Here is a 12,023-nt window from a genome sequence, read left to right as displayed (position 1 = left end):
TTGGTTTGCGGACTGCCGTTTTGAAGAGTTATGCCGTCACCATCTTGGGTTTTAGGAGCCAGAAGAGACCATATTTGGAGCATAACGTTGAGATATCCCTAACGCTAGCTGCTAGCTTGCTAAGCACGATGCATACACAACTATGGTTGACTGTGATAACGCTAATTTTTGCGAGCAAAAAAGAGGCTTAAAATCTAAATTAAGATATACCCAACAGAAAAACAGAACGTCTGACTCCTTAGAGGGTCTTTTAATACAACCAAACGCTGAAGACTTTTAGGTGGCCAATATGCTACAATTAGGGGTGGGAATCTCTAGGCACCACACGATTGGATTCCGATTCTGAGGGCAACAATTTCGATTCTAAAACGATTCTCGATTCTAAAATGAGCCAATAAGAAAATTTACACTAGATATTGAAAAACATTATTGTAATAAAGCTGGGAATACATATCCAGTGCATACAAACTATATTACTTACTGTGGTTGAGATGACTACACTCCACCAGTCTCCTCCGGTCCATCCTCCTCATCCACACATCTCAATGGGACTCTCCTGTCCCTCGTCGACCTCCTCGACATTTCTCCTCCAGTATTTACAAAACTATAACTAACTATAACTATCTATGAAATGTAAAAACACGAACTATTGCAAAAAAGACAAACGATGGCAAAACTACGCACTATGGTGAAAACACGACGAAAACACGGCATTAAAAAAACTCAAAAGCTCTCAAAAAACCACAAATACTATTATTTACAACACTAAATATTATTTACAAAGAAAACTCCACCCAAACTCCACTAAAACACCGCTAAATCACTCCAACTTGCACTCTCCTCGTCAGCTGTCACTCTCCTCCTACTGTGCTCACTTCCCTCCCCTCTTCCACAGGTAATGGCGTCACTACCGTAATGTACCTAATGTCCGCTTCTCAGCTTTCAGAATCCGTTGGAATTACGTCGATAGCGTGAATGGTCGAAGAGTTACGGTAATTTGAAAAATAAATACAAAACTAAAATTAAAATCAATTATGAGTTTTCCAAATCGATGCTTGCATTGTTCAAGACAGAATCTCGATGCATCTAAAAATCGATCTGGGTTACCCCATGGTTGTGTTACCTAACAAACGTTGTTGCCATGGTAGCGACTTGTCAACGGACGGCACCCACCTGTCACTCAGAGCAGTCACACTCTTAATTATGCAGAACTTTAACCCTTGATAAAATGTAAATGGGTGAGTTATATACAGGTGAGTGATGAAGGTGCGGTGCTAGACTGTCGTGGTGAAGAGGGAGCTGAGCCAGAAGGCAAAGCTTTCGATGTACTGGTCCATCGATGTCCCAATCCTTACCTATGGTCATGAGCACTGGGTTGTGACCGAAAGAATGGCAAGGCAAGGCAAGGCAAGGCAAGTTTATTTGTATAGCACAATTCAACACATGGTAATTCAAAGTGCTTTACAGAGACATTAAAAGCAACAACACACAATTTAAAACAATAAAAACAGTCGATTAAAAAGGGAAATAGAAATTGAGAATGATAGTGATAATAATAAAATACAGTAACATAAAATAAAAACAGGCTCAATACATTGAACAGTTAGGATAAGAAAAGAAGTAGAATAATAAAAGGCATAAATCAGCAGTGTGTAGTTAAAAAGTACGGGCAGTAGAATACAGCGGGTAAGTATTTAACCTAAGAGTACGCTTCAGTAAACAATAGTGTTTTTAGTCCTGATTTAAAGGAGCTGACAGTTTGAGCAGACCTCAGATCTACAGGAAGTTTGTTCCACAGGTGAGGAGCATAATAACTGAATGCTGCCTCACCTTGCTTGGTTCTTGTTCTTGGAACACACAACAAACCTGTTCCAGATGACCTAAGGGGTCTGGATGCTTCGTAGGGAACCAGTAGATCAAGCATGTATTTTGGTCCGAGACCATTTAGGGCTTTGTAGACCAGCAGTAAGATTTTAAAATCTATTCTTTGACTCACAGGAAGCCAGTGTAGCGATTTAATGACCGGTGTAATATGGTCCAGTTTCCTGGTGTTTGTAAGGACTATGGCGGCAGCGTTCTGAATCAGCTGCAGCTGTCTGATTGATTTTTTGTTAAGACCTGTAAATAAGCCATTGCAATAATCCAACCTACTGAAAATGAATGCATGAATACGTTTTTCCATGTCTTGTTTAGACAGAAACCCCTTAATTCTAGCTATATTTTTCAGGTGGTAATAGGCAGATTTAGTAATAAACTTTAAATGGCTGTTGAAGTTCAGGTCTGAGTCAATAATAACACCAAGATTTCTGGCTTGATTTGTAGCTGTCAATGACATAGAGCCAAGGTGGGCGCTGATCTTTGCCCTTTCATTTCTAGGGCCAAAAATTAATACCTCTGTCTTTTCTGGATTTAGCTGGAGAAAAGTCTGGCACATCCAGTCATTGATTTGATGAATACAGTTACTCAATGAGAGTAAGGGACTGTAGTCGTGTGATGACACTGAGATATAGAGTTGTGTGTCGTTGGCATACGTATGATAGGAGATGTTGTGATGTTCCATAATCTGGGCTAGGGGTAGCATATAGATGTTGAATAGAAGTGGTCCGAGAATGGACCCTTGAGGAACCCCACATGTGATCGTAGTTCGCTCAGATTCATGGTTACCAATTGACACAAAAAAGTCCCTATCTTGTAAGTAAGATTTGAACCATTGTAGCACAGTGCCGGTGAGTCCCACCCACTTTTCCAATCTGCTAAGTAGTATATTATGATCAACTATATCAAATGCAGCACTGAGATCTAGTAATACCAGGACAGAGGATTTGCATGCATTATTATTCTGATGAATATCATTCAAGACTTTGATAAGTACAGTCTCAGTGCTGTGATGTGGCCGAAATCCAGACTGAAATGTGTTAAAAATATTGTTTTGCATCATAAAAGTATGGATTTGCTGAAAGACAACCCTTTCAATGATTTTCCCCAAAAATGGCAGATTTGATATTGGCCTACAGTTACAAATTGTTGTGGCGCCCAGATTTGATTTTTTTAGGAGAGGTTTTATTACTGCAGTTTTCAAGGCCTGGGGCAACTGGCCTGCTTTAAGAGAAGTATTTATTATCTGCAGTACATCTGGAGCTATGCAGTTAAAAATGGTTTTAAAAAAGTTTGAAGGCAGAATATCAAGGCAGCATGTTGTGGGCTTTAATTTTGAAACTGTTTCTGTTTGAGTTGTGTAATCTAGGAGGCTAAAATGTCCTAGATTAACCGGAGGACAGGAAGGCACAAGTGTTATCATTCCTGAGCTGGAGCTGCACACTGCCTGTCTTATCTGTAATATTTTGTTTGTGAATAAGATCATGGATACAAGAAGCCGAAATGAGTTTCCTCTGGACTCAGCCTTAGAGATAGGATAAGGAGCTCAGACATCCAGAGGGAGCTCGGAGTAGAGCCTAGAACCTTCATTAACATAGGCCTATATTTTATCTACAAGTGCGCGTCACACACTGACGCTGTGGGCTAATGGGTATGTAGCTACTTCCATGTTTCAGATGATACATCATGTTTGTAGTCGACCAATGAAGATGAGTTTACATATCACCTTGGGTTCGTCCTTCACCTTCTCAAAATGATCCCACACTTTGAATTTCCTGCCCGACATGTTATTAACTAGCCTGTGGAATAACCGCAGGTACCAGCCCTGGAAATTAACCTGACTCCTGTCTGACTGCTGAGCGTGGACACTTCCTGTGTCTGTCCTTTCAAATTAAATCCCCACACGGTCCAGTCATATAGGTTTTGATTTATTTTGACAAGGCGCAGCTCCTGATAGAGTTGGCAACTAAGCGCCCAGTGAAATCTTGCTGACTAATGACCTTTCTGGTTGACTAACGTTTGGTTGTATATTCGGGGGCAGCCCTGGCTTTATGTACATGTTTCAACTTGCTTTATTTGAATGACATGTAAATACATATGTGTTGCCAGAACATATAAATGAAAATAGTGGACAAAGAGAAAGAAAGCAATGGTAACAACAGCCCAAATGTTACTAAAAGAAGTTTCTCATGGTGTGCATCCAGTCTGATTATATTTCTCTCTGTAGGTCCCTGGAGCTCAGGACTTGGTGGATTTCTCTCCAGTTTACCGCTGTCTGCACATCTACACTGTGCTGGTGAGTTAATCTCCTTCATTGTTTCTTTTTCTTTCCCATCTCTGTGACTTCCATCTGTCACTTTCTCTTGTTTCAACCTCGACTTGATCCACAAGCACTCCAGTTTGTAACACCTTCTAATATCTCCAGCCCACCATGCTCACAGTCGCTAACTTAAGTAACAAATTGTGTATCAGCGTGGGCTATGGGCTGGATATTTAGTCTCATATCATGGTGTAGTATGGATTTATATATGGCCAAGCTCTACTTTGTATTATTTGTACAACAATCCTGTAAATCCAATATTACTACAAATAAGTCCTGCTTACTCATTTGCAGCATTACCTACAATGACCTAATGCAACCAGCGATATCAAAGAGGTAACAAAATCTGCTCCGTAGTCTCATGGTAAACTGTACAGTGTGACATCACACCACCCAGCCCCAAAGGTTTCTGTACAGTGAGGTACATGATGCTGTAAAATGAGGCCTCTGGCTCAGCCTGGCTTCACTCCAACCAGGCGGCTGCTGCTGGGTGTGAGTGCGTGTGTGTCTCATCTCAGTCAGAGCGAAAGCGACAAGGTTGGAGGTGTTGACTGGGCCATGACTGGGTTAGGTGCACATTTGGGGTCTGTGTGTGTGTGTGTGTGTGTGTGTGTGTGTGTGTGTCTGTGTGTGTGTGTGTGTGTGTCTGTGTCTGCAGGCCTGTTGGGGCCGTGACCGGGCCAACGCGGCCAGAAGGTCGGCTGTTTCTGTTTCTGTTCAGTTTGTGTGTGTGTGTGTGTGTGTGTGTGTGTGTGTGTGTGTGTGTGTGTGTGTGTTTGGGGGAGCTCTCTGGCAGGGGGACAGGAAGTGCATGAACTTTGACAGGAAGGAGAAAATGAACGGGCAAGAAGAGGGTTGGAGGGAGGGGGCAAAAAGGGAGAGTGAGGTTAGAGAAAGGGTAAAGGGGGCGAGATGGTGGAAGGAGCTGAAGAATAAAAGAGATTTGGAGGGGAAGGTTGAACTGCTTCCACTCTGCTCATACACCAGCGCCCTCATTCCTCTAGAAGATAACATTATCATGTGAAACTAGAAGACCTAAAGAATCCGTTAAAACCAATCATGTCAGGCTAGTTTGTCAGGACGGGGCCTGAATAAGGCTCTAATGTTAAGCTACAATTTCACAAGGGTGAAACTGGCATTGCCATTTCCACACGGGGTCCTTTGACCTCTCACCTCAAGATATCTAAATGAAAATTGGATCTTTGAGTACCCAAAACTCTCCTCTTTATATACATGCACACTTTATGCGAGTCCCAAGCACCTTTGGGCAAAGACTATGCTGTGTTCCTCATGCAGTACAAAAACTGTTGTGGATTTAATGAGACGAGTTTTATTCATGTGAGATGAGATGATGTTAGTCCCCTTAGTAGCTATTTCATTGTACTGAGACCGACTTTTGAAACCGACTTCAGTGTATAAGACGACCTATTGAGAAAGCTCCAGATGTCAAAAGTTTCTGAGGTGTTCCTCAAGGTCTTGGTGTCTGAAGATGATAACACATTGGCACCCTTAGCGCACACTGGACGCGTCGCGCCGCAGCTCATCAACAGACGACCACGCAAAGTTATTACTGCTTTTACTGAAAGATCTGTACTTCCTTCACTTTTGCATTAGCTTAAAGTCATGTGTGGACAGCCCATAATAACACTTGATTTCACACCTGAAGAGCCGATCTCCAGAGCTTTGACTCGCCAGGCAATATTATTTTGACCATTGTCTTTATAATGACGGGATTGTGGGTCGTTTAGCTTGGGATCATAAGAGCTGTATTGTAGACAACTAGACTTGCTTGCGTTTCTTGAAGGCGTTTCGCCTCAAATCCAAGAATTTTCTTCAGATCGAACTGACCATGACCTGGGATATTTCTCGACCTCAACAACGAGTCTCCTCATCCATTCTTTGTCACACACGAGACACAGCAACAGCTACAGAGTTCTCTTTGCATCAATGCTGAGGAGAAGAGTTGAGCTGCTACGGGAGCAGAGAAAAAGAGCTGCTACAGGAGCTGGTATGTACGAGCAGAGAGCCAGTGGGGGAGCAATCCATTTAAATCTGGGGGCAGCAAGGCTGGAAACAGGACAGTGGCCCTTCCTGTCACACACAAGCAACATACAGAGAGGATTTTTGACTATTTTTATCAATTCTTATGTGGTAAAAAATGCTTAAATTTCGCAGCAAATCTGTGTAACAAATGCTTCAGTAATGTATGAAACAGCTCAAGAGTTTGAATAGGCGCCTAAACAGAACAAAACAAAATGTTTACTAAGGCTGTGCAATTAATTGTCTGGTGATCGTGATTGCGAGTTTGAAGTTAAACGATTTAAAAATTAATGAAATCGAGAGTCAACGATTTTTTTGTAGCCTAATTTTATTTTGTCATCAACAAAATATCAGCAACCACTGCCAGTTATAATTCCCACACTTCTGTGGTCGACTGCGACAGGCCCTAACATCAAACCAAAAGCATCGAGAACTTCTGATGTTATCAGAGAGTTTATTTAAAAAGATTGTTTACAACTGTATTACCGACCTAGACAGAACTGCCTACCACCGCCATCTTGGAAAGTCAATCCAAGTTGAATGACAAGCGTGACTTAATGTGATCTGAAGTCTGTAGAAGGTCTCCGGGTTGTACTTTTTCATCTTCTTCCCACGGCCGCAGCCACACCTTCCCACATGATCCGTCCACTTGTCTCATCCAATCTTGTTCGAGTTCGTCGATCGACTTGTCTGGGCTTTCCAAGATGGCGGTGATGGTATGTTGAATTTTGGGCAATAAATGATAAATACAGCATGTTTTCAAAGTCCAAACATAATTGTTTGCATAATCGTGATTTCAATTTTGACCAAAATAATCGTGGTTATGATTTTTTCCATAATCGAACAGCCCTAATGTTTATCAGAAATTTAAACTAGCAAAACCTGACACACTGTGCAGAGCTGCATCTCAAATTAATCTTCAGGCTCCTAGCTTTCAGATGATGTATACCACTTCTACATGGCAGATACCGTTGACCTGCTGAGAACGAGATGAGGGAAGAGAGGTCAGAAAAGTTGAAGAAGGGGTGAGAACAAGGCAGAATTCATTGTGGTTAGGAATGGAGGATGAAAAAGTATTTTGGTCCAGCTGTTTTAGAGTTGTGATGGGATGTTCTAGCAGCTTCAGCGACGGGCATTTTAATGATCAGCAGGTTGTGACAGTGGTTCACGACCTCTTAAGGTGTCCTTTAAGTATAGTTGTTGAAACAAGGGAGGAAAATCATGAGGGGGGGAGACATGGTAAAATGCAGGAAAGATAAAGAGAAGAGGGATGGAGAATTTAAATGATAAACAAGTGGTAGTGATAAGAAGAGAGGAGGGAGTGCAGAGGTCAGCGGAGGTGTAGTGGTGGCGTTTAGAGGAAAGAGGGAGGAGAAAGTGAATCGGCTACAGAGTGATAAGGAGCGAGGAGAGGGGGAGGAACGGGAGGGAGGTCACGGGGAGGTTAAAGGGGCAAAAACAGGAAGACGAGGGTGAAAACACAACACGGGGAGAGAGATTAGAGAGGAGAGGTAGAAATGAAAGAGGAGGAAAAGAGATGGAGGAGAAGGGAAAGGAGTGAGTGCAGTGTTGGGAAGGTGTTGAAAGGTCTGACCTCTTCACCTCCGAGGTCAGCCTCGCCAGCTTGCTTGCTTGTCTCTCTCTTTCCCTCTTTCTCTTTCACACACACACACACACACACACACAGACACACACACACACTGCTGAAACTGTTTTATCCATTAGAGTGGTGTGGCAGCACTTTGAATGACAGGCCATTGGGCAGAGATGTGGATTTACCATTAGAAAAGAAAACCAGAATATCCAGCACAGCTTGCTGTACTGGGAGGGGGTTCCACTGGAAAATCATGAACACACACACTCACACACACACAGTTTGATTGTTAAATGAGACTGACTTGTACTCACACAGGCACGCGCATGTAACAGTTTCATTTATTTTTCTAGTAAACCTGGACGTGGAATCCCATTTGCAATCAAGACCACCACTCCTCCTTCTCCTCCATCCATTCTCCTCTGTCTTCTCTCCACCTCCATCCCTCCTTCTCTTTTCCATGTTTAAAGTCCACGATTTTCCAGCCGTAGTCGAGCAGCGTCGGAGCACGAACAATACTCCTTTGTTACCCTTGCACACATACACACACGTGCTGCACGTTGAGAAATGTGAGTTGTGATCAATGTAAACACGGGACGGAGGTCCAACACAACGAGCAGAGCAGAGGAGAGGGCAGGAGAGGAAATCAGTGGACTGGTCGGACTGGGAGCACTAAGCTGATGCTTTGACACCCACATATTAAGGCCAGCATTTAAAATGATGACATTTTGCAGCTTACGATTGAATCGCTGCGATCACTGACCTGGCTTGCAGGGCAATCTGCACACACTTTTGCATTTGGCTCAACTTTGATGAACAAAGTTACACCACTGACAAGTAGCTCGCAGTCTTGATGGAGCTGACCTTTGAGGGAACAGTGAGTCATAGAGTCCAAAATGGAGGAAGCTATCGCAGCTCATTAGCTGTGTTTCACAGTACACAGGAAATGTAAAGGAGCTCTAGGAGCTTCTCGACTGATGCTATGAAGTGGTTAGTCTGCTAGCTACAGTGATTTATGATTGACTTTAGAGGTCGACTGTATCGGTTTGGCTGATTAATCACCTCCGATAGGACTTTATATAAACTATCGTTAATGGTGGAATGGGGCTCTGATAGTGGCCGATAGCTGCAACCTCTAATGGATACGGCCATAAGCCTCACAAGTTCTCCATCAACACTTTTTAGAACCATAGCCTGACGTGCACCTCCCCAGAAATGTAACTACACGTCTTGGCAACGCAGACCTCCTGTCTATTTCTGTAAGCTGAAACCATTTCCCTCAGTGGAAACAAAGCTTTTATTTACTTTAATTTCACAGATAAGAAACAATAAATTGTGAAGACAATAAAGCCTCCACAAAAATAGTATTTTAAGTCTTGTGTGTGATTTTTCCTGGCTTCATATGAGCAGAGGAAATCTCTGCTAGTTGCTAGGCTAATTTATACAATGTAAAATGGCATAGGCTTGTGCTAATAACTTTAGCATGTTGTATTTGTTTGGAAAACGTGTTTAGTATAAGACAGTTGTTTTGTCGGTGAACCTTGTGAGCTGTAATGAAGCCGAATTTTGTAACGTTACGTTTGATCAGTGTTTCTGGTTTTATATGAGTAAAGGAAAAGTCTGCTAGCTGCTAGGCTAATTTATACAATGTAAAATGCCATATGCTTGTGCTAATAACATTAGCATGTTGTATTTGTGGGGAAAATGTGTTTCAGATAAAGACAAGTGTTTGTCTGTGAATGCTGCGAGTTATAGTGAAGCTGATTTGTGTACTTGTGTTTGAAATTGTCTCTACTAAGCCATGTTTAATGTGTACAGCACTTCACCGCCAACTAGTGTTTTGGAGGTGTGACTGTTGTGCAGCTACATATTTTCAAACAGGGAAAAATCCCTGTCTTTGCATTTTATTTTGATCACAGTCTGTTTTTATAAAACTGCTTGTGACATCTCAAATGTGGCTTTGACTTGCAGCTGAAAACATGTCAGCCATTTCGTAGAAAATACCGAGATATATATCTTGAATCGCCAGCCAGCCTGTAAATAGCAAGGTATGAATTTTCGTCCAAATCGCCCAGCCCTACTCTTTGTCTGCGTTTCTCCTCTCTGTCTCACTGGGTCCTCACCTGACTTATGCTACTTTGACTTTTCAATACGACAAGCTTCTTCATAAACCTCTTTGTTTTTTTATTTTTCTCTTTACAGTTTTTTCTTTTCTTCCCTTAATTTTGTTCTCTATTTCTGTCTTTCACCTTGTCTCCATTTTCTGTCTTTGTTTTCCTCTCTGCATACTGTATCTCTTTGCCTTTAGTGTTTTTGTGGCGTTGCAGCAGACACACATATACACACACACACACACACACACACACTCGCACACAGTATCAGCCCTGTGTTTAACCTCTGTGCTCTCTCGGGGAGCACAAACACATTATAATGAAGAGTTCATGGCCATTTGATGGCGCTGCTTTGTTCAATACGCATTGTTCAGCTGACGGTCAATCTGGGAATTAAAGAATGCAGTTTTGTCACCTCACAACATCAAACTAAACGTGGTTCCAAAACACTATCTAGATTACGACCAGTGAGATTCATACGTCTACCATCCACTTTATTGTGTTGTTGTGATGTGTTTTCAATGGACATTGTTCAGTGGAGGGTCAGATTAAAGGATTAAAGTACATAAAGTCACGCTTCAATACAATCTTAAGTTTTATTATACTGTATGTGTATCCGATATAGTATTTGTGTGGCCATTGTTTGAGTGTAGGGTGCAGAGCTTACAGTCAGGAGCAGCATAAACTCAGCCAAGTTGAATTATCTGATAAGCACATAATAGTTAAAGCTGTAATGTAACAGCAGGCGGGCTCTGGATAGATGCACATTTATACACAGAGAAATATTTAAATGATATCGGGGCACTTCGCTGATTTTAGGCATAAATGTTAGTTTTGGTCTACCATACACCAGAAGACTTTGTAAAGACTTTTCAATGACCAAGGTCTGACACAGTTTTTAGGTTTTAGTTACAGGCTTTAAGATTTTGCATAGACTGTGGATCTTGCAGGGTCACTATTTGCAACTATTTTCTAGCTTCAAAAATAGACAAAGCTTGCTGCTATCCTTGAAATCCCCATTAACTATGCTATATGCTATAGCTAACTACTGTAGATAACCACTGTCCCAAATGGGGCTACCTGCAAGCTAACAATAGCGACTGAAATGTTTGCCATTAGCCAACAAGCTAACGGCATGTTACAGCCAAAGATTGCCAGCTTCAATCACGTATATGATTATAATATATATGATTTTTTTAAGCTAGCAACCTTCAGCTGCAACATACGATTAGCTCATAGGCTAAAAGCAAACATTCGAGTAGCTAAAGTTAGCTTGTAAGTAGCCCTGTTGGAGACAGTGGTTAGCTAGCTAGCTATAGCGTATAGCATACTCAACGGGGATTTTGAGGCCTGCAGCAATTTCTGTCCATTTATATTACTTACAATGATAAAATAACTTTATTTATATAGCACCTTGAAAAAAGAAGTTTTTAAAGTGCTTTGACAGAATAAGCAAAAGCTAAAACAGGATACTTATAAGGCAAAATAGCCTACCAACAGCAAGCCAAACAGTCCTACCAAACATAAGCGAGACAAAACTAAGTTAAGGTTAGGATAAAGTTAAAACAAGATGACAAAGAATGCAAGATGCAAAATGTCAATCTAAGTAAATACAAATAAGGAAATGAAAACAATGAATAGACAAGTGAAACATATAAATGAAAAATATAATATATGCTATAGCTAACAAGCTAACCACTGTCCCAAATCGGGCTACTTGCAAGCTAACAATAGCTACTGAAATGTTTGCCATTAGCGTACAAGCTAACGGCATGTTACAGCCAAAGATTGACAGCTTTAAATATGATTATAATATATACGATTTTTTAAGCTAGCAACCTTCAGCTGAAACATACGATTAGCTCATAGGCTAAAAGCAAACATTCGAGTAGCTAAAGTTAGCTTGTAAGTAGCCCTGTTGGAGACAGTGGTTAGCTAGCTAGCTGTAGCGTAAAGCATACTCAATGGGCATTTTGAGGCCTGCAGCAATTTCTGTCCATTTATATTACTTTGCTTTCTTTATTTTCTTCTTCTTTCTTCTTTAGATTCAAACGGGTATGAACATTTTCTCTATCTCATATTA

General features: G+C 41.4%; 1 protein-coding gene across 2 annotated transcripts in view; it reads left to right on the top strand.

Annotated features, from left to right (window-relative positions):
* Positions 1-12,023, top strand: part of exoc6b (exocyst complex component 6B) — a 160,758-nt gene that overhangs the window by 40,959 nt on the left and 107,776 nt on the right. For both annotated transcript variants that reach the window (XM_033609791.2, XM_033609793.2), the window contains exon 8: positions 4,103-4,171. In XM_033609791.2, coding sequence (XP_033465682.2) covers positions 4,103-4,171 — 69 coding nt within the window. The remainder of the gene's footprint in view (positions 1-4,102; positions 4,172-12,023) is intronic.

Source organism: Epinephelus lanceolatus, chromosome 22, assembly GCF_041903045.1.
Source record: "Epinephelus lanceolatus isolate andai-2023 chromosome 22, ASM4190304v1, whole genome shotgun sequence".
Classification (NCBI taxonomy): Eukaryota; Metazoa; Chordata; class Actinopteri; order Perciformes; family Serranidae; genus Epinephelus; species Epinephelus lanceolatus.
This window is presented reverse-complemented; position numbering and strand designations above follow the sequence as displayed.